Here is a 23,797-nt window from a genome sequence, read left to right as displayed (position 1 = left end):
TGGTTCTCTATTATATCAACAAAGACCAGCTATATGGCAATTTCTGATATAGCCTACTGCTTTAGATTACAATCCGGTTAACGGCTTGATTTCAAAAGTGTGAGATCTGATGGGAAAATAAAGAATATCGTGAAGTCCAACCATAATAAATCATGTCCAGCAAAACTTTGCCTAGATATTGGAAGCATAATTCCACAAATACTTAATCTATTATACACCATGTCACCTCGCACAATTCATAAATATAACTAGTACTTACCTTTGCATGCAAATCCAACAGTAAACCAGTTGGCTTTCATTGCCTTATACCTGACAGTTTGGTACACAAAAAGTAGTGTAATGCATAATATTTAACAAGTAAAATCCAGAAGCACACGCAGTGACTTTTAAAGGAAGCAAACCAAAATAGGCATGTATGAATACTGAATGACAGGTAAGTCCGAACTTGCTTTGCATTGCAACTCAGCAGCTCTTTCCATAGGCTCTAACAGTGAAAAAGGCATCTTCCAGGCCATATCAGTTTCTAAATATGCTTTACGTTCATCAGCATGTTCAAAGCAAAGCCCTAGGTTGTCATGTATGTCCACAAAGCAACCTACCATTTCACCCCAGTGCTGTATACTAGGCCTTTCTCAATCTGTGGGCTCATTAGGACAAAGTGAGAAATGCAGATATCTCAAATATCAAAGAACACCCAGCATTTCACTCTTTAAAACATTATGAAATAAACAACTTAATTGATGAGTAGCCTATATAAAAAAGGCGGTATACGTTTTACACCACTTAAATATTAAATTAATGTTCAGAGAACTCATATGAATCAGTGAAAAATATTCCATTAAACCACATGATAAAAACAAGGTACATTTAGGTTTAGTGCTAGGCAAGCTTGTAAGACACAAGAAACAGATGTTCTTAGCCTTCTAGTAGGCATGTTTGCCACTAGCATCTATAGTGGAATTGAAAGTGGGCCTTGTGACAGTGGAATAAATGTGTGCTCTCTTAAAACACACACACACACACACAATTTATTAACATAATTATATACAGTGCTCCATCTGTAAACTGTTTGTGCTGAAATAAAAAATGTGAGACCATATCAACAGTGGTCGATAAAAAAAATTAAAAAAAACATTGAGTAAAGTGATCCTTAAAGGGAAATTAAAAAAAAAAAGTCAACTTCATATTCATCTCCAGCACCACCCTAATATCAACTTATGTGAAAATGGCACATTTCTATGTTTTGTAGTAAAAAGAATAGAGGAAGATAAGCGTTTTGCAATGACATCAACCAATTAGTAGGCAACGCCTACAAATAATTGGTTAAAGTCAGACATGACACTCCAATGATGTAAACTTATCCTCTATATTTTTTACCACAAAACATAGAAATGCACCATTTTCACATATGTTGGGGTGGTGCTGGAGATGATGAATATAAAGTTGGAAAAAAAGTTTTACATTTCCCTTTTAAAAGGCAAGGGTGTACAACTCAGTTCCTGGAGGGCCATGTGTCTGCTGGGTTTGGTCCTTTCCTTTCAATTTGTTTGCAATTAAGATCTAGACAACCAATTACCTTAATTGATCAATCAAGTACAAGGGAGGTGTGAAAACCCGCAGAACTTGGCCCTCAAGGACTGGCGTTTGAGGTGCTTTAAAGGCTGGTTTCCCCAGACACAGATTAAGCCTGGTCCTGTTCTAAAAATAATTCTTAACAGAGAATTGTCATTGAAAGGGCATTTTAGTCCAGGACTAGGCTTAATCTGGGTCTGGAACACCAGCCTACTGTATGGGTTTCTTGGCAAACCCTATCAAATTTCCCATTCAACCCTATATGTTCATTTGCAAAACCTAGATATAGCCTATATTACCCTTTAAGTAGTTTATACAGCAAAATGTAGGCCTAACTTAAAAGGCCCAGTGCAGTCAAACTTTTCCTGTGTTATATAAATAAATAAAATGAGGTTGGAATAACACTGAAAATGATAATGCCCTTATTCCCCTCCTCCTCCCTTAAAAATGATTTAATTCATGGAACGTTTGGTAAAATCTGGGTGCCTTCCCAAAACCATTTTATTGTTCATATAGAAAATCAGCAAGCAAGTGAAAAATAGATTGGCTGGTAAATCTGTCAGGAATGTCATTTTATTGACAAAAGTGTAAGCTAAACAGTATATACACACACTTGTGAAATAAGCTGGAACGTCCCCAAAAATATAAAACTTAAGTGTCTCTTGTTAGACAACACTACAAAACTAAAACATTCCAAATAGTATTTACATCTCTGCAAAACAGCTCATATTCAAAAAGAGTATATCGCAGTGGGAGGGTTGGCAGATACAAAAAGTTCTAAAGAGCTCTGCAGACCATTAAACCAAATGCAATGTTCAACATCTTTTTCTCAGAAACAAGCAGTACAATTTATCATACAACATAGCTAGCAACAACATTGACATTTGCATTTATTAACAGTGAAAAACAGCATAGAGCAAATAAGCAAATGTTTTAACCATGACACAATGAGTGTTCTCTGTACTAACACCATGCATGGCAGCATTTGGTGAGTACCCCCTTTAGAAAATCATCACAAAGAGAATGTTAAATCTATGGAAGAAATACAAGAACACAAAATGTGTCAAGGGCATTTGAAAATAATACATGCTTCCAAGTAAAAGTGACATCTCAGCACAGCAATAAGACTATCCTCTTAATCCAACCATATCATTCAAGGCTCTTACTCTAAATATGATTGGACTCAAGCTACATCAACATGGCAACAGTAGGCTTTTTGCCATTTGGAAAATCCCCAAAATTGTATTTTATTTTTTAGGCAAGTCAGTTAAGAACAAATTCCTATTTTCAATGACGGCCAGTGGGTTAACTGCCTTGTTCAGGGGCAGAACGACAGATTAGTACCATGTCAGCTCGGGGATTCGAACTTGCAACCTTTCGGTTACTAGTCCAATGCTCTAACCACTAAGCTACCCTGCCGCCCCATCCCACTTTAGTTATCATATTATACATCAAATCAATATAGCAGCGTTCCATTTTATTCTTACGCTACTAACAACTTGATAACTTTGGTAAAGATAGTTGGGAGCTTAAATCCTAAATGCAAGTTCTTACCTTTGCATTAATGAAACCGGATGTTTCACTTAATCATTATTGGTAGAGGGGAACATTGGAGTCTTATCCTAGGGTTATCTTCACTTTCCTAGCCCCAATAGGCCTATCATTTAAATCCATGACAGCAGATGATGCCTCCTCGTGTGACTCAAAGGCAACCATTGCTTCACCAGTGGGCAGGCCCTTTTCACTTAACTGCTGACAGACTGAACCAGGCAGCACTTGATACCCATAAAATAAATCTAGGATCTCATCGACTGTTACGGCGAAAGGCATGTTTTGGATCTTTACAATGGTTGGTCCACGAGGGTTACCAGGGCCTCCGGTTGACTGCTCTCTCAGAGGGTCAGAGCCAGGGCCACGGCCCAAGGCAGACTGAGGGCGCACTTCTGAACGCCCTTGGCCACTTCCTCGGTTGTTATGGCCTCCACTCTTTCTAGAGCCGTTGTCAAAAGGTGGCCTGCCCCTTAAGCCCTCTGGTCCAAAGCCAGGTGGGCCATTGTTGCTATCTGGTCGGAAGCTTGGGGGTGCCAGAACTGCTCCAGGCAAGTGACCGGCAACCATGGGTGGGGGAATGCTAAGGGCTACATTCTCTAGACTTGCTGCAAATGGGGGTAGAGGTGGAGGGCCCACGAGTCCATTACCTGGGACAGTAAATTGAGCAAACGGACCATTGCCTAAATTGCCAACAGTGTTTCTGAGGAAGTTGAACTCTTCTCCTGTTATACCGGCAAAGGGGTGAGCTTGGGCTTGAATAGGATTCTGTGCCTGAGCATGGCCTTGTGCCTGGCCTTGAGAGTTCCCTTCAAGTTTCTTGATTTTCCTAACCTGTGGTGGTGGGTTTCTCTCGATTTCTTTCATCTGCTCAAAGGTGACCAAATGCACAAAGGCATCTCTGCCATTTAACTTCTGCCTGTGTAGTCTCTCAGCATTTAGCGCATCCTCCTCTCCCCTGAACTGCACAACAGCCTGACCTAAACCGTTACCACTGCTGTCAACCAGAACTTTAAGACTTTCTTCAAATACCGCAATGCCTTTCAGAAACAGATGGACATCTTTCTTTGACACATTATATGGAATATTTGAGATGTGTGCACAGTTTCTAGTGTTCTTGCCTGATTCAGAATTGTTTTTCTTATCAACACCCTGCATCCTTTGACGAATGGAATCAATCTTTTCAAACATAGCTTTCTTACTGATGGGGTGAACTTGTATGAATCGGCTTCCCATATACTGCATGTGACAGCTGAGGGCAACCTTGTAATCCATTTCATCTTTTAACTGGACAAAGCCCTGACCTGTAGCTCGGCCAGAGGGTCCATAAGCAATGTAAATGCAGTCTTCCATAATGTTCAGGTTTTTGAAGAACTCACAGATCTGTTTATTTACTGCTTCGTAGGGCAGGCCTTTTAGGTAGACACAGAACTCCTTGTTGTGAGGGGAGCGAGACCTTGCATGATCTCTGGTTGAAGGAGACACTGAACTCATGTTGCTGCGGCGGTGCTGGTCTTGGGGCACATTACTGGATTTTGAGTGGGCTTGCCCTCCAACCCCGTTGCCACCACTGCTGACACTCATCCACTGGCTCTCTGTGGCCGGAGAGATGTCCACGTACCTCTCCCTTAACATTCCGCAGCTTCTTTTGAGTGCCTCAAAAGTGTCCTGAGGGGAAAAGAACTTGGCCAGGGCCCTGCCGGTACTCCGGCCAATGTTGTCCCTGACCTTTCGGATGGAGTCCACTACTATCCCACAGAAAAACTCCCTAATATCCATTTCAGTAGCTGAGAAGGGCAGGCCTTGAAGGTGGACATATAACTCATCTGAATTACCTATTGCTGCCTTCATGTGTGCCTGGAGATTTAACAGAGGGTTCATATGGCCAACAAACATGTGATTTGGGGCCAGTCCACTAGGGGGTGGGACAGCTGGGTTGAATGGTGGCATTGAGCCCATGTGAGACAGACTCATGGGAAGGACAGGGGGGCCTTGGGTTAAAGGTGACACAGTGGGAACAGGAGGCACAGAGAACACTGGTGGTGGAAGTGGCATGGGGGGTATGGAAGGCATGGGTGGCATGGTTGTCAAAGGGTGGATAGGTGGTGGTACAGAGTTGAGGGAGGACATGGTTGTTCTCATACTGGATCCCATGGTGAGATTTGGGCTGCTGAAGTTGTTGCTGAAACTGGGGGGCATGTTTCCCATGCTAGTGGTGGCAAACGTGGACACATTTTTGTTTCTTATGGTTTCATGTGCAGAGGCAGCTCTGGTGACGGTGGCTGGTGTGGTGTTGCTGAACCCTTGTAAAGTGTTGCGTAAACTGCTCCTCCAACATGTGTTGACGGGGGGACCTGGCCTGCTACCGTTTCCTGCTGCTCCCCCGACATTGCCCGTTTTAAAACGCCTGCGGTTAAGCTCAATTATATTCTGCATCTCGGTCTTGCTGCTCAGCAAAAGTGACACTTTTGAACCTTTGATTGCTCCCCTTGAACGCATCATGCCAAGCCTGGCATCTTCATCTGTGGCAAAAACAATAAAAGCCTCACCATGTTCACCCCCTACAATATGCACCCCACCATCTGGGATGGTCAATCCAGAGAAGAAATGGCGTATGTCCATGGTCCCCGCCACTATCGGGAGACCCTGCAAGCGGATGAGCACAGCCATGCTGCTGAGGCGAAACAACACACACCTGCAGGTAAAAAAAGGCAACCACCGTAAGACTAGAGGAAAGAGCAATGAACACACAAGAAACAAAGAGCAGGAGAGAAACCATGATTTACAAGACGGCTTACGTTTGTATATATTTGGTGAGAGCCCAATGCATCAGAGAAATTCAAAATAAATGTGCAAGTATTAGGCGGTTTGTCCACTCATCACCACTCTTACACAGCCATCCACACATTGCTTCATTCACCACATACATCAGCCTTGGCTCAAGGACATTATGTAGACCCGGGGTCTAACAAGCAAATCTTGAATGTAGAAATGTTACTCGTAGGCCTAAATCTTGCTCATAATTATAGTACCACACATTTCAATCAAATTTAGGCTTGGGCGGTATACCGAACAGCGGGGTATTTGGAAATAGCCACAGGATGGTTTTTCATTACCGTCAAAACAATTTCTTTGACTTTTTTTAATGAATTGGAACATTTGTAGCTAGTTTACCTGCAGTCAACTTGTGTAATACGTTAGGAGATGAAGATTGCGAACACTCATTTCACCTGTCACAATTTTTCATTATGAAGCTTGTTGGTAGTCCCAAGTCACGTGGTGTTTGTTTACAAGCACAACGATGAGAGACCAGAGCCTTGAGTCACTCACTGTTGCTAAGCACGCACTAGTTACTGTATGGAATTCACATCTAAATGTTTGCAAGCTAGATATCGTATAAATATTAAGTTAACTATCTAAAATGTTGTAAATGCTCTGCAGTTGTGCATTTGGTTTGCTAATTTAGTAGCTAGTTAGCCATCTCACTAAGTGGTTAGCTTCTTCCAAAATCAAGCTCTGCTTGGTAACAGCAGACAATTCCCTACTGGATCAAAAGCCTTGCTGTCTAATATTTGTTTTGTGCGTGCAGCAAACAGTGTAGCATTTTTTTGTTATTTGTATAACTTTGAGTTGGGATGTCTATCTTGCAAATACTTTAGGTCAGAGACTTTATAAAATGTTAACATTTAGATGGGGTTTTACATTTACTTGTTAGCATTGCTAACTGTCGGATTACAAAGGCTCAGTGGGGTTTGAAAATAGCGCCCCTTGTGTTCAGTACTACCTAATATCCCATTGTGGTACAAGGTCGGTATAAAAATGTATGACAATCTGGATACAGCCCAAGCCTAATGCAATTAATTGTATAAACCTACAGTGCATTCAGAAAGTATTCAGACTCCTTCCCTTTTTACACATTTTGTTACATTACAGCCTTATAATAAATTGGATTAAATAAATGTTTCCCCTCATCAATCTGCAGACCCTTTGTGATGAGACTCAAATGATGAGCTCAGGTGCATCCTGTTTCAATTGATCATCCTTGATGTTTCTATTACTTGGGAGTCCACCTGTGGTAAATTCTATTGATTGGACATAATTTGGAAAGGCACACACCTTTCTAGATACAGTTGAAGTCGGAAGTTTACATACACCTTAGCCAAATGCATTTAAACTCAGTTTTCATGCTTTTTCAGTTCTGCCCACAAATTGTCTATGGGATTGAGGTCAGGGCTTTGTGATGACCACTCCAATAGCTTGACTATGTGGTCCTGAAGCCATTTTGCCACAACTTTGGAAGTATGTTTGGGGTCATTGTCCATTTGGAAGACCCATTTGTGACCAAGCTTTAAGAGTTTAAATGACTCCAACCTAAGTGTATGTAAACTTCCCGACTTCAACTGTACACTTAGTTTGGAGTCATTAAAACTCGTTTTTCAACCACTCCACAAATTTCTTGTTAACAAACTATAGTTTTGACAAGTCGGTTAGGACTACTTTCTGCATGACAAGTAATTTTTCCAACAATTGTTTAGACAGATTATTTCACTTATAATTCACTGTATCACAATTCCAGTGGGTCAGAAGTTTACATACACTAAGTTGACTGTGCCTTTAAACAGCTTGGAAAATTCCAGAAAATTATGTCATGGCTTTAGAAGCTTCTGATAGGCTAATTGACATAATTTCAGTCAACTGGGGGTGTACCTGTGGATGTATTTCAAGGCCTACCTTCAAACTCAGTGCCTCTTTGCTTGACATCATGGGATAATCAAAAGAAATCAGCCAAGACCTCCACAAGTCTGGTACATCATTGGGAGCAATTTCCAAATGCCTGAAGGTACCACGTTCATCTGTACAAACAATAGTACGCAAGTATAAACACCATGGGACCACGCAGCCGTCAAAACGCTCAGGAAGGAGACGCGTTCTGTCTCCTAGAGATGAACGTACTTTGGTGCGAAAAGTGTAAATCAATCCCAGAATAACAGCAAAGGACCTTGTGAAGTTGCTGGAGGAACTAGGTACAAAAGTATCTATATCCACAGTAAAACGAGTCCTATATCGACATAACCTGAAAGGCCGCTCAGCAAGGAAGAAGACACTGCTCCAAAATCGCCATAAAAAAGCCAGACTACGGTTTGCAACTGCACATGGGGACAAAGATTGTACATTTTGGAGAAATGTCCTCTGGTCTGATGAAACAAAAATAGAACTGTTTGGCCATAATGACCATTGTTATGTTTGGAGGGAAAAGGGGGAGGCTTGCAAGCCGAAGAACACCATTCCAACCGTGAAGCACGGGGGTGGCAGCATCATGTTGTGGGGGTGCTTTGCTGCAGGATGGACTGGTGCACTTCACAAAATAGATGGCAACATGAGGAAGGAAAATTTGCTGAATATATTGAAGCAACATCTCAAGACATCATCAGGAAGTTAATCTAAGATCTAAAGAAGGGCTATATAAATAAATTTGATTTGAAAGCTTGGTCGCAAATGGGTCTTCCAAATGGACAATGACCCCAAGCATACTTCCAAAGTTGTGGCAAAATGGCTTAAGGACAACAAAGTCAAGGTATTGGAGTGTCCATCACAAAGCTCTGACCTCAATCCCATAGAACATTTGTTGGCAGAACTGAAAAAGCGTGTGCGAGCAAGGAGGTCTACAAACCTGACTCAGTTACACCAAGTCTGTCAGGAGGAATGGGCCAAAATTCACCCAACTTATTGTGGGAAGCTTGTGGAAGGCTATCGGAAACGTTTGACCCAAGTTAAACAATTTAAAAGGCAATGCTGCCAAATACTAATTAAGTGTATGCAAACTTCTGACCCACTGGGAATGTGAATAAATAAATAAAAGCTGAAATAAAATCTGTCTATTATTCTGACATTTCACATTCTTAAAATAAAGTGGTGATCCTAGCTGACCTAAGACAGGGAATTTTTACTAGGATTAAATGTCAGGAAATGTGAAACTGAGTTTAAATGTATTTGGCTGAGGTGTATGTAAACTTCCGACTTCAACTGTAAGGTCACAAGGTTGACAGTGCATGTCAGAGCAATGGCCTCCATCATTCTTAAATGGAAGAAGTTTGGAGCAACCAAGACTCTTCCTAGAGGTGGCCGTCCGGCCAAACTGCACAATCGGGGGAGAAGGCCTTGGTCAGGGAGGTGACCAAGAACCCAATGGTCACTCTGACAGATCTCCAGAGTTCCTCTGTGGAGATGAGAGAACCTTCCAGAAAAACAATCATCTCTGCAGCACTCCACCAATCAGACCTTTGTGGTAGAATGGCCAGACGGAAACCACTCCTTAGTAAATGCTCCCCTGCTTGGAGTTTTCCAAATGGCACCTAAAGGACTCAGACCATGGGAAACAAGATACTCTGGTCTGATGAAACCAAGATTGAACTCTTTGGCCTAAATGCGAAGCGTCAAGTCTGGAGGAAACCTGGCACCATCCTTATGGTGAAGCATGGTGGCAGCATCATACTGTGGGGATGTTTTTCAGTGACAGGGACTGGGAGACTAGTCAGGATTGAGGGAAAGATGAACGGAGCAAAGTACAGAGAGAGCCTTGATGAAAACCTGCTCCAGAGCGCTCAGGACCTCAGACTGGGTTGAAGGTTCACCTTCCAACAGGACAATGACCCTAAGCACACAGCCAAGACAAAGCAGGAGTGGCTTTGGGACAAGGCTCTGAATGTCTTTGAGTGGCCCAGCCAGAGCCCAGACTTGAACCCGATCAAACATCTCTAGAAAGACCTGAAAATAGCTGTGCAGCGACGCTCCCCATCCAACCTGACAGAGCTTGAGAGGATCTGCAAAGAAGAATGGGAGAAACTCCCCAAATACAGGTGTGCCAAGCTTGTAGCGTCATACCCAAGAAGTCTCGAGGCTGTAATCGCTACCAAAGGTGCTTCAACAAAGTACAGAGTTAAGGGTCTGTGATAAGTATTTTATGTATTATACTTTTGCTAAAAAACAGTTCTTGGTTCGTTATGAGGTATTGTGTGCAGATTGAGGAGGAAAAAATACAATTTAATACATTTTAGAATAAGGCCGTAACAATTTTGTGGGGAAAAAGTCAACGATTCTAAATACTTTCCGAATGCACTGTATAGCTCAACTTCCAATTGATCAATCTGATACATAATTAGGCTCATGTCCAATACATTTCAGGTGGAAGAAGGGGCTTGAATTTAAAAGGTTGAGTAAGTCGTTTTAGAAGCTTACAGGGTGCATTACTTACCAAAAACAGATGCAAATCCTAATAAAACTAAACCACATTTTGAAGTCGACTTTCATTGCTTTATCTGACTACACCATCTGAATCTAGCAATTAAGTTGTGGTTTAGAGTTATTTATTAAGGGTTAGGGGACATGGAGGGTTGGGAGGCAAAGTCAGCATAGTGTTACAATTTCGCATGGTTCTATGCTAGATTGGGAACAAACAAACATTTAGCACGACAACTAAAATGGCTTTGAGAAAATCTGATCTCAGCTAATAAGGAGAAGTATCTAACAAAATAACTACATTCTGGCATTCTCTAATTATAAACAATTTACAATATACATGTGGTACATTTGTTGATGAAAATCTTACTTACTCAACCTTTAAACTATAAACGTGCCAATTTGATATAATTGCAATGCAGTATCCCTAACACTCATCTCAGTAGCAACTTGTAAACACAAACAAATGCATTTCTCATGATAAGCTGTAGACCACACTATTTACCAAGAGAGTTTTCATCTATAATTTTCATAGCTGTCTATTTACCACCACAAACCACTCAGTCCGCACTCAATGAACTGTATAAGGCCATAAGCAAATGGGCGGCGCTCCTAGTGGCCGGGGACTTGATCGCAAGGAAACTTAAATTCGTTTGACCTCATTTCTACCAGCATGTTAAATGTGCAACCAGAGGAAAACAACTCTAGACCACCTTTACTCCACACACAGAGATTACAAAGCTCCCTCGCCCTTCATTTTGCAAATCTGACCATAATTATATCCTCCTGATTCCTGCTTACAAGCTAAATCTAAAGCAAGAAGCACCAGTAACTCGGTCAATAAAAAAAGTGGTCAGATGAAGCAGATGCTAAGCTACAGAACTGTTTTGCTAGCACAGTGGAATATGTTCCGGGATTCTTCCGATGACATTGAGGAGTACACCACACTGGCTTCATCAATAAGTGCATCGATGACATCGTCCCCACAGTGACCGTACGTACATACCAAAACCAGAAGCCATGGATTACAGGCAACATCCGCATTGAGCTAAAGGGTAGAGTGTCAATACAGGACTATTATTGAATCATACTACACCGGCTCAGATGCTCGTCGGATGTGGCAAGGCTTGCAAACTATTACTACAAAAGGGAAGCACAGCCACGAGCTGCCCAGTGAAACAAGCTTACCAGACAAGCTAAATTACTTCTATGCTCGCTTCGAGGAAAGCAACACTGAAGAATGCATGAGAGCATCAGCTGTTCCGGACGACTGTGTGACCATGCTCTCCGTAGCCGAAGACCTTTAAACAGGTCAACATTCAGGCCGAGGGGCCAGACGGATTACCAGGACGTGTACCCCGAGCATGCACTGACCAACTGGCAAGTCTATTCACTGACATTTTCAACCTGTCCCTGACTGAGTCTGTAATACCAACATGTTTCAAGCAGACCACCATAGTCCCTGTACCCAAGAACCTGCCTAAATGAATACCGACCCGTAGCACTCACGTCTGTAGCCATGAAGTGCTTTAAAAGGCTGGTCATGGCTCACATCAACACCATTATCCCAGAAACACTAGACCCACTCCAATTTGCATACCGCAACAACAGATGCAATCTCTATTGCACTCCACACTGCCCTTTCCCACCTGGACAAAAGGAACACCTACGTGAGAATGCTATTCATTGACTACAGCTCAGCGTTCAACACCATAGTGCCCTCAAAGCTCATCACTAAGCTAAGGACCCTGGGACTAAACAACTCTCTCTGCAACTGGATCCTGGACTTCCTGACAGGCTGACCCCAGGTGGTAAGGGTAGGTAAAAACACATCTGCCCCACTGATCCCCCTCGGGTGCGTGCTCAGTCCCCTCCTGTACTCCCTGTTCACCCATGACTGCATGGCCAGGCATGACTCCAACACCATCATTAAGTTTGCCAACGATACAACAGTAGGCCTGATCACCGACAACGATGAGTCAGCCTATAGGGAGGAGGTCAGAGACCTGGCCATATGGTGCCAGGATATCAACGTCTCCCTCAACGTGATAGAGACAAATGAGATTGTGGACTACAGGAAAAGGAGGACCGAGCACGCCCCCATTCTCATCGACGGGGCTGTAGTGGAGCAGGTTGAGAGCTTCAAGTTCCTTGGTGTCCACATCACCCACAAACTATCATGGTCCAAACACACCAAGACAGTCGTGAAGAGGGCACTATTCATTTAAAGCCTATTCCCGACTGAAAAGATTTGGCATGGGTCCTCAAGATCCTCAAAAGGTTCTACAGCTGCACCATCGAGAGTATCACTGCATGGTATGGCAACTGCTCCGCCTCCGACCGCAAGTCACTACAGAGGGTGGGTACGGCCCAGTACATCACTGGGGCCAAGCTTCCTGCCATCCAGAACCTCTATACCAGGCGGTATCAGAGGAAGGCCCTATGATTTCCGTGATGCGGAAAACATGGACGGAATCGCGGAATTTGGTAATAAAAACATGTAAAATGTGGAATATTGAAATATATATATATTTTTTAATAATCTAAATTAGGCCTAATTGTAGTAACCGAAAGGATTTAATAATTGTAAAGTTACAGATGAGTAGGGCTAGAGAAACAATTCAGTTTTCGATTGGGGTGTTTTGAGAGGGGGGCGTGGGACCCTTACGTCACCACAACTTGCTATCACTTTGAGAAACATGTCAAAGAGGCTATCTGAGTCGTCAAAAACACAAAAAAATTCAACCCTAACCACTACATTCAGAGCAATACCCAAAGGACTATGAGTCAGGCAATGAGAGAATTTGCAAAGCAGCTTAACTTACTATTGATTGGACCACTTAGTCTGAAGCCCATGTGAAAAACAAGGAAAAGCACAGTGTTAGCCAGAGCATGACTCTTCAAATTACAATCTATTCAGGACTTTGTGGCTGTGTGCGCCGAGTCTGACATCCCCTTAGAAAAGCTAAGAAAGCTACAGCCGTTTTTAGTGAAGCGTTGCCTGAAAATGAGAGTAGCCTCTGTCAAACTCACCTGCCCCGTGTGTTCGACCAACATATGAGTTGGCGGTGGTTGTTGTCGAGACAGATGTAAGGGATTGCAGCGTTCTAAACATCGTCATTGGTGAGTTAACTTAACAGCCTATTAATATACTGTTGCAATAGCCTACATTTACATTCTGCAATGTGAATTGTCCGCATGCAAATTGTGATATTTCAAACGACGAGCTATCGTGGTGAAATATAGCGATGCATAATGTCAGCAGCTGTCTGCCTCGCCATCTAGCTAACTGTCGCTGTATCTATATTGTGTTTACACTTGACATTTAAATAACACTTATGTCATTATTTTAGGTTAAAACATAATTAAAGTTTTTCCTTATCTTTCATTGCAGGTGTTGAAAACCAGTACTTTCTGGTGGATGTCATTTTCATGGACAGATGCAACTACTCAACGTATTCCCAAGCTATACTAGCCTCCCTCCACAGCAACGATCTGAACCTGAATGATGCCTGGGCAGTGGTCACAGATAATGCCTCCTACTGCCTGAAGGCATGCAAGAAGGTTCTGAAAGGAGTGATGCCCAACAGTGTCCATGTAACCTGTCTCTGCCATGTCATCAATCTGGTGGGTGAGACCTGGCAGCACTTCAAATACTTCTCTGAAGTTGCATCACTTGTGACATGGATGAGATCGGTCTTCTTCAAGAAGCCTGCCAGAAACAGAAGATGGGTGAGCTTCCTCATTATGAAGGAATTTGTGTAGGCCAAGGCTCCTCCTGAAGCATTGAGCTCCAGATGGAATAGCTGGTTTGAGGCAGTGTAGTGCCATGCAGAGCATGTTCATCTGTAGAGTTTTTGTTGGCAGAAAAGTCATCATCCCAGGCAGTCACAAACATCAGCAAGCTGGAAACAGAGAAGGTGCAGGCCCTCACTGTTAAGCTAACCTTAATCTCAGAGGGCTGCTCCAAACTGATGACAGCTCTGTCAATCCTGGAAGAAACCCACCGTCCCACAGCAGTGTCTGCATACAATGTCACGGAGGATCTGGGCTCTTACCTAGTGAATGGAACGGCAAAAACATGTGGGTATGGTGCCAAGACAGATTAACTATTGAGAAAGATGGGGATTGGAGAGAGGAGGGAGGTACTTGACCATCTCCATGATGCATTCCACTGGGCCTTCACAAAGTTCTCAGCACTGGGACATACATCTAGCCACAGAGGTCTACCGGCTGGCTAGGGTGTTCGATCATAGGCAGGCTCCAGCCATGGAAAAGCAGCTTGAAGCCTACAAACATCTGAAACTCATCGCACGCCCATCAACAGAGCTCAGTGAAGAATGGATTGCCTATCAGCACTGTGTCCAGGGAGCCCTCACCTGCTTTGGAGCTTGCTGATTACTGGAGGGGCCTGAGTGCGAGATTCCCAAGAGTTGCAGAAGTGGCAGTGCCCTACATCTACTTCCCAGTCAGCTCAGTCGACTGTGAGAGGAGTTTCAGCAAATACAAGACTCTACTCACAGACAAGCGAGAGGCACTCACTGAGCTCAACACAAATAGGCTGACAATCATGTACTTCAATGGAGATGTCTGTGATAGATGGAAAACTTACAATGGACAGGTAGTTCCATAGGTTTTGCCTATTGCTGCATTATTGCCTGAATCATTTTTTTTTCCATTTACAATGAAACACTTTATTTGACAAAAAACAATGAATGCAATGTTGTTGTTTTTTTACATAAGTATAACTCTAGGTTTTGACTATTGCTTGCTGCATTGTTGCCTAGATTCCTGCATTACTTTTTTTCATTTATAATGAAACACTTAGTAGAACTGTTTTGAAGCACTTGCCTTGATAAAAAAAATTGTGCAATGTTGTATTGCATCATCACAAATGTACTGTTATCTTATTAAATTGTTGACGTTTTATTCATTCACATTATTAGACACTCTTTCAGATGATAAAATTAGCATAAATTGTAAAACACAGAATTCAGACAAAAATAGAAAAAAATGAATTTGGGAAAAAACTAAATGGATTTCATAGGGCCCTAAAAATTGTCAGACTACAGCCACCCTAGTCATAGACTGTTCGCTCCGCTACTGCACGGCAAGTGGTACCGGAGCCCCAAGTCTAGGTCCAAAAGACTTCTTAACAGCTTCTACCCCCAAGCCATAAGACTCCTGAACAGCTAATCAAATGGTTACCCAGACTATTTGTATTGTCCCCCCAACCCCTCTTTTACGCTGCTGGTACTCTGGTTATTATCTATGTATAGTCACTAACTCTACCTACATGTACATATTACCCCAATTAACCTATGCCCCCGCACATTGACTCTGTACCGGTAACCCCTGTATATAGCCTCGCTACTGTTATTTTACTGCTGCTCTTTAACTATGTTATTTTTATGTTTTACTTAACACTTATTTTTTTCTTTAATTCATTGTTGGTTAAGGGCTTGTAAGTAAGCATTTCACTAAGGTCTACCTACACCTGTTGTATTCGGCACGTGACAAATACAAATTGATTTGATGAATTGTTTAAAATTCTGAGAGGATCAGACAAATTAGGCCATGTGTTATCGCATAAATGCATAACAACATTAAAACACTAAAGGTGCAAGACAATTAGCCTATGTGTAGGCTCAAGTCTCAAGCATTGTTCAAAGCAGGTGTTGGCCAAAACAACCTATTAAAAAGCAAGTAGAAAATGTGGTCAACAGAAGGAGATCAGGTCATGAAGTGGAGACATTTACTTGGGGCTTGTGGATAATGTGGTATCTTGTCAAAGAAAGCCACCAACATACCATGCTCTTCCTCTATACCACTCATACCTTGGTAGGTCATTCTTAGCTCTGCTTAACTTCAGCGGTTTCCACAATAGAGTACACTATCCTAAAAGGGACACTAGCCAAAAAGGGAATCAATAAGGTCAATGAATATATATATATATATATATATATATATATATATATATATATATATATATATATATATATATATATCCTAACAAAGCTAATAATTACTGGTAAAAAAACATGAAGAGCAGACAGAAGGTTGTGGGGGTTGGACTGGAAGTCAGTTGAATTAGCCTGTTCAGGACATATTCACAAGCTTACCTGTAATAATGGTGCTTCGTTAAAACTGCGGCACGGGATATATCCAAGCCAATCCTGACAGCAAGCAATTTAAATCAATTCTTGACTAACAAAACAATAGGAAATGGAAGCAAAAACATGAGCAAAAAGCAGGCAAATGTAGGCATCCTTAGTGAACAGCATGTACAAAACACTCTTGATTCAACCACATATCAGCTTTTGTTTTGCATCAGGAGAAATGCAGTAAATTGGCTTCAACAATTAGAGCACAAACTCTTTCAAATGACTGCCTCGCCAAAAAGCCATACACTAATTAATATATTTCACAAAGATTATGCATCTCATAATTTCTCATGTTGACATCAAGCATGAAAATACATTTCATTCATCACAGAAATCCATAAGAGTGAAATAAACATCCATGCCATTGAAAACTTGTATTTCATTGCTCAAGTTTCCCTCGATAGCTTATCCTTACTTATTACTAAAGTGTTCTATGTAAAATGATGTCAACTATATGGCCTACATATGTAAATAAGGTATAGTAATATGGTAATGGACCGGTCAGTTGGAAGAATGATTCTCATCTCCCACCAAACACATAATCTGATCATGATTATCAAGAGACTCTGAAGCCCAATACCTGAACATACTATGGACAAACCTAAAATCAGGTCTGCTGCGTCATCAGTCTCGCACTGAGGATTGTATTCAGACCCTGCCCCATGAAAAACGTACGCCTGGGCCTACACTAAAATGTAGCCTCGCATATTCCTTATTTTTTATGCAAAATGCTAGAGAAAAAACAATCACCTGCAAGTGTGTGAACTCAAAGCTTCAGCACACTACAATATCTAAATTGTGTGGGAATCTTTCCACAAAACATACAGGGGACAATGGTCACTCCTGTGAAAGCACCTAACAACATGGTCCACATCTGCAACAATGGACAATAAGTGAGGTCATCAACTGTGGTTGTCCCACCTAGCCATCTTAAAGTGGCAATCTGCAGTTGAAACAATAACAAAGCGGCACCTTGCCTCTATTTTGGGTAAAAACTGAGGAAAAGGCCTGGAGAAATGTAACCACTTTCAAATTCATAGATGGCTTTTGATGCAATGACTGGCAATCCAAGATATCAAAATCATATTTTTAAGCATAATTTGAGGCCAGTATCATTTACTCAAAATAGTCAATCTAAGATTAAATAAATTACAGATTTCTTGAGTTTACGTTTTTGCAGAGGAAGTTTTAGTCGCGCAATTTTACTTCTAGCCAAGGTGTGACATGTCTTATGTAAACAAACTCTGATCTGTTGCACTGCTAGGCAGGTCTGTCTCACTGTATGTGTATTCTGTGGTAGGATTGGATAGTGCGCAGCAGTGTGTATCCCGTGTTAGTGGGCAAGTTAGCTTTGTTGAAATCAAAACCAAACCCTCAAGTCATGACATACTCACTTTTTTTTTTTAAACTGTTTTGGATGAGACTGACTTTATGACCAACATTATCCTATTTACACTAGTCGATTTTGAAACTAGAATAAATGTTTGACTTATCTGATAGAAAACGGCCTAAGTGGCATCGATATGAGTTGTTTATTGCCTTCAGTTGCGCTTTAAACACGTGGTAGGCCCCCATCATTACGTTTGCAGACGACACAACAGTGGTAGGCCTGATCACCGACAACGACGAGACAGCCTATAGGGAGGAGGTCAGAGACCTGGCCGGGTGGCGCCAGAATAACAACCTATCCCTCAACGTAACCAAGACTAAGGACATGATTGTGGACTACAGGAAAAGGAATGACCGAGCACACCCCCATTCTCGTCGACAGGGCTGTAGTGGAGCAGGTTAAAAGCTTCAAGTTCCTTGGTGTCCACATCACCAACAAACTAGAATGGCCAAAAACAAACCAAGACGGTCGTGAAGAGGGCACAACAAAGCCTATTCCCACTCAGGAAACTAAAAAGATTTGGCATGGGTCCTGAGATCCTCAAAAGGTTCTACAGCTGCAACATCGAGAGCATCCTGACTGGTTGCGTCACTGCCTGGTACGACAATTGCTCGGACTCCGACCGCAAGGCACTATAGAGGATAGTTGCGTACGGCCCAGTACATCACTGGGGCTAAGCTGCCTGCCATCCAGGACCTCTACACCAGGCGGTGTCAGAGGAAGGCCCTAAAAACTGTCAAAGACACCAGCCACAGACTGTTCTCTCTACTACCGCATGGCAAGCAGTACCGGAGTGCCAAGTCTAGGACAAAAAGGCTTCTCAACAGTTTTTACCCCCAAGCCATAAGACTCCTGAACAGGTAATCAAATGGCTAGCTGGACAATTTGCATTGTGTGCCCCCCAACCCCTCTTTTACACTGATGCTACTCTCTGTTTATCATATATGCATAGTCACTAACTATACATTCATGTACATACTACCTCAACCAGTGCTCTAGCACATTGGCTAACCGGGCTATCTGCATTGTGTCCCGCCACCCACCAACCCCTCTTTTACGCTACTGCTACTCTCTGTCCATCATATATGCATAGTCACTTTAACCATATCTACATGTACATACTACCTCAATCAGCCTGACTAACCGGTGTCTGTATGTAGCCTCGCTACTGTATATAGCCTCGCTAATGTTATTTTTCACTGTCTTTTTACTGTTGTTTTTATTTCTTTACTTACCTATTGTTCACCTAATACCTTTTTTGCACTATTGGTTAGAGCCTGTAAGTAAGCATTTCACTGTAAGGTCTACACCTGTTGTATTCGGCACACGTGACAAATAAACTTTGATTTGGTGGACCATTTCAGATTGTCAGTGATGTGTACGCATCACTGAGGAACTTGAAGCTTTTCACCTTCTCCACTGCGGTCCCGTCGATGTGGATAGAGGCATGCTCCCTCTGCTGTTTCATGAAATACACGGTCAGCTCCTTTGTTTTGTTGACGTTGAGGTTATTTTCCTGGCACCACTCCTCCAGGGCCTCACCTCCTCCCTGTAGGCTGTCTCGTCATTTTTTATTGTTGGTAATCAGGCCTACTGCTGTTGTGTTGTCTGCAAACTCGATGATTGAGTTGGAGGCGTGCATGGGTGAACAGGGAGTACAGGAGGGGGCTGAGCATTCACCCTTGTAGGGCCCCTGTGTTTAGGATCAGCAGTGGAGGTGTTGTTTCCTACCTTCACCACCTGGGGTCAGCCCATCAGGAAGTCCAGGACCCAGTTGCATAGGGCAGGGTTCAGACCCAGGGCCCCGAGCTTAATGATGAGCTTGGAGGGTACTATTGTGTTGAAGGCTTAGCTATAGTCATTTAGTTCAGTTACCTTTGCTTTCTTGGGTACAGGAACAATGGTGGACATCTTGAAGCAAGTAGGAACAACAGACTGGGATAGGGAGAGATTGAAAATGTCCGTAAACACTCCTGCCAGCTGGTCTGTGCATGCTCTGAGGACCTGGCTAGGGATGCCGTCTGGGCCGGCAGCCTTGCGGGGGTTAACACGCTTAACTGTCTTACTCACATTGGCCACGGAGAACGAGAGCCCACAGTCCTTGGGAGTGGGCCGTGTTGGTGGCACTGTGTTATCCTCAAAGCGGGCGAAGGTGTTTAGCTTGTCCGGGAGCAAGACGCCGGTGTCCGTGTCTTGACTGGTTTTCCATTAGTAATCTGCCATATACGTATCGTGTCTGAGCCATTGAATTGCTACTCCACTGTCTCTGTACTGACATTTTGCCTGTTTGCTTGCCTTACGGAGGGCATATCTACAGTTTGTATTCAACCATATTCCCAGTCACCTTGCTGTGGTTAAATGCGGTGGTTTGCGCTTTAAGTTTTGTGCGAATGCTGTCATCTATCCACCGTTTTTGGTTTGGGTCGATTTTAATAGTCACAGTGGGAACCACATCCCCTATACACTTCCTGATGAACTCAGTCACTGTATACGCCAATGTTATTCTCATAGGCTACCCGGAACATATCCCAGTCTGATGTGCGAGTACTATAGGCAATGTTTTGATGTGTCAAATGTGCTGAGTTAAAATTCCCAGCTACATAAATGCAGACTCAGGATATGTGGTTTCCAGTTTGCACAAATTCCAGTGTAATTCCTTGAGGGCCATCGTGGTATCGGCTTGAGGGGGAATAAACACGGATGTGACTATAACCGAAGAGAATTCTCTTGGGAGGTAATACGGTCAGCATTTGATTGTGAGGCATTCTAGGTTGAGGGAACAAAAGGACTTGAGTTCCTGTACGTTACCACAATCCCATTATGAGTTGTTAATCATGAAACATACACCACCTTTCTTCTTCCCGTAGAGTTCTTTATTCCTGTCTGAGCGATGTACTGAGAACCCAGCTGGCTGTATGAACGGGGACAGTATATCTGGAGAGCGCCATGATTTTATAAAACAGTATGTTGCAGTCCTGATGTCTCTCTGGAAGGAAATCCTCTCCCTGATCTCGTCTACTTTATTGTCCGGGGACTGAACATCAGCGAATAATATACTCGGAAGCGGTGGATGGTGTGCACGCCTCCTGAGTTGGACTACAAGTCCACTCAGAATACCTCTTCTCCACCAGCAGCGTCTTGGAGCAGCCTCTGGGATAAGTTTAGTTGCCCTGGAGGGTACGAACAAAGGATCCAGTTTGGGAAAGTCATATTTCTGGTTGTAATGCTGGTGAGTTACCGCCGCTCTGATATCCAAAAGTTATTTCTGGCTGTATGTAATAACACAAAAACCGTTCTGGGCTAATAATGTAAGAAATCACACCAACAAAAAAATAATAATACTGAAAAGTTGCTTAGGAGCTAGAAGCAGAGCTGCCATGTCTGTCGGCGCCATCTTCATATACAATGGTGCCACTGGACTCAGATCTACAGTTGCGCTCAGCTCAACCACTGGAGTCGCTATGGAGTGAGTTTGGGGGGGGGTGAATGTAGCAGATGGGGATCTGTGAAACTCACTCATCAGCCTGATGTGTGACCCCTTGCGCAATTGAAGGACTTTTTCAACAGCGCGGGGGGTTGGAACTCTTCAAGAGGGCAGTCACATGTGTTTGCGAGGCAGAGGTCCTGAGTTCGAGTCTCGATATGAGCTGAATCGGGGGGAAACGGTACTCAATAAGAAAGCAGCGTGTCGTCCTTTACATTAACTTCCTGAACTTATCCCTATAGGCTTTAGCCAAGTGGGCCAACACAGTCTTGTGACATGCAGGAGACCTGGTTGGAACCCAGTCAGTCAAAATATTAAATATAGAGTGAAAAGTTTATCCATGTTTTTTTTGTGCCACTCCCTTCTATAGTATCCTGGCGAGGCCTGTGGTCATCATGCCACATTGGCTTCAGAAACCACCAGAAGCTTTTGTTTACCATAGAGTTTACCTATCCTGGCTGGCAAAGTACCAGGGTGTTGTCTCTGGTTTTTAATCTGAAATTATGAAACTTTGATCAACTTTAAATGATAGTCTGTAAATTTGATACAAACAATGAATGCAATCTACCATATTCAAACTGAATATATAAATATTAAATTCGAAATCACATTTTAAAACTGAATGCAATATTCATTCAATTCAGTTTCAAATCATGAAATATAAATTCAATTTATGAATTCAATGATTCAATTTGTGCATTACAACCATGTTTGGACTAATGGTTACACCCCTGCTGGGTATACCGTTGTAAAACTTTTGCAACAGAAATCGTTCACTCCAAACAGAAACCCTTTCCAACGAAAACGAGTTTCTATTGGACAAATCCAGGTAGGTCCCTCCCCGTTTCGTTCTTAAACGGTGAACGGTTTCCGCTGCAAGACGTAATGAATACACCCCTGGACTGCCCAATCCATGGTTGTTGTCCCCCAATCTCTGGTCACGACAAATAGCACACATTGGGGGAAGTTGATGAAATAGCAATGGAATTGCATGGGCACGAAAACGCTGTCAACATGAACGAGACTTCATTGTAAAACACATTTGCCAATAACGTAGCTAAAAGCTCAGTCTGTCACAGTACTAAAGCGGTTTCCAAATGTGAAGGGCTACAGGAAGAGACCACAGACAAATTATATCCAGCCATTTCAACATTTTTGCCAATATCCATTTGGATGTGTACAACATTACTCGAGTAAGGGCGTCGTGCTAGCTAGCTAACGTTACTTGGATTGATATTAAGAGCAGACAGCCAATATGGCGTTGGTCCTGCAATGAAAACCCCTTCTCCGACCTAGAAGCTAGCTAGTTAATTAGCAAGATGGGTAGCTAGCTAGCTAGCATCATTGGCTAAAGAGAACAAATGCCCTTCAACGTAGTTATTCAGACTAGTAGCTACCTAGCGAAACACGAGAACAGCAAACCCAAATGTTTAGCTAGCTAGTTCCCACATTCCTAAAGCTCACGAAAAGCATAACGTAATACATGAGTGATATAGCCTGTTGTTCGCTAAACACATAGCTAGCTAACGTTACCCCATGTGGGCAGGCCGAACATCTCAAATGCACACCCAAATAAATATCTAACGCTATAGTCACCACTAAATGCAGGTTTATATTTTCACTCATCTGTAACAACCATTTCATTATTACTGTCTCTGTAATTGCATGTCTGCTGTGTTTTTATTTGGTCCTTACCGAAATATCTGTTAACAAACAGATCTGTATTTTATGGTGCGTCCTCCTCTCTTGCTCTTCTCTCTCTGCTTGTGTAGCTTTTCTTTTTTGTAACAATAAATAGACAATACAATATTAAATTCAGGCAAGAACACATCAAAAACCACCGTACACTATTTTAAATACATTTTTAAAAAGCTAATCACATCATACATAAAATATAACATTATAATATTCTACAGTACAGATCCTTCAAATTACATAGTAACATAAGTAATTTAAAAGCTACAAATTCATAGGGGAAGGCTTGAAATCTGGGTTCTTGGGAAATGTACATATCTTGAATTTACTCAGTGTTGAAGTTAACAATAAAATCTAGCTTCTTATTAATGTTAAAAAAAAATTAAAAAAATTGCTCAAGGTAAGGTTTAAACAGACTTATTTGAGAAATGTCCAACAAGATCCCAGAATTTGGATATTACATTGATACAAAACAACTTCTAAATAGAGGCGTTTGTTGGATATACACTGAGTGTACAAAACATTAAGAACAATTTCCTAATATTGAGTTACACCCCTTTTGCCCTCCAAACGCCTCAATTCGTCGGGCATGAACTAAAACAAGGTGTCGAAACCATTCTTGATACACACAGTAAACTGTTGAGTGTGAAAAATCTAGCAGTGTTGCAGTTCTTGAAACACAAACCGGTGTGCCTGGCACCTACCACC

General features: G+C 42.3%; 1 protein-coding gene across 1 annotated transcript; it reads right to left on the bottom strand.

Annotated features, from left to right (window-relative positions):
• Positions 1–2,055: 2,055 nt before the first annotated feature.
• LOC120064664 (RNA-binding protein 12-like) lies at positions 2,056–23,178 on the bottom strand. The gene is made up of 2 exons (XM_039015291.1): positions 23,090–23,178; positions 2,056–5,815 (listed from the first exon to the last, which is right to left on the bottom strand). Exon 2 carries the CDS (start codon positions 5,788–5,790, stop codon positions 3,190–3,192), a length of 2,601 nt encoding a protein of 866 aa, XP_038871219.1. The 5' UTR covers positions 5,791–5,815; positions 23,090–23,178; the 3' UTR covers positions 2,056–3,189.
• Between the last annotated feature and the right edge of the window lie 619 nt (positions 23,179–23,797).

Source organism: Salvelinus namaycush, chromosome 2 (assembly GCF_016432855.1).
Source record: "Salvelinus namaycush isolate Seneca chromosome 2, SaNama_1.0, whole genome shotgun sequence".
Taxonomy (NCBI): Eukaryota; Metazoa; Chordata; class Actinopteri; order Salmoniformes; family Salmonidae; genus Salvelinus; species Salvelinus namaycush.
The sequence above is the reverse complement of the archived record's forward strand: the minus strand, read 5'-3'. Positions and strand labels throughout refer to the sequence as shown.

Bases quoted from the DNA above. Each gene is read 5' to 3' on its own strand.
- LOC120064664 (XM_039015291.1), bottom strand. From the start codon at position 5,790: ATGGCTGTGCTCATCCGCTTGCAGGGTCTCCCGATAGTGGCGGGGACC.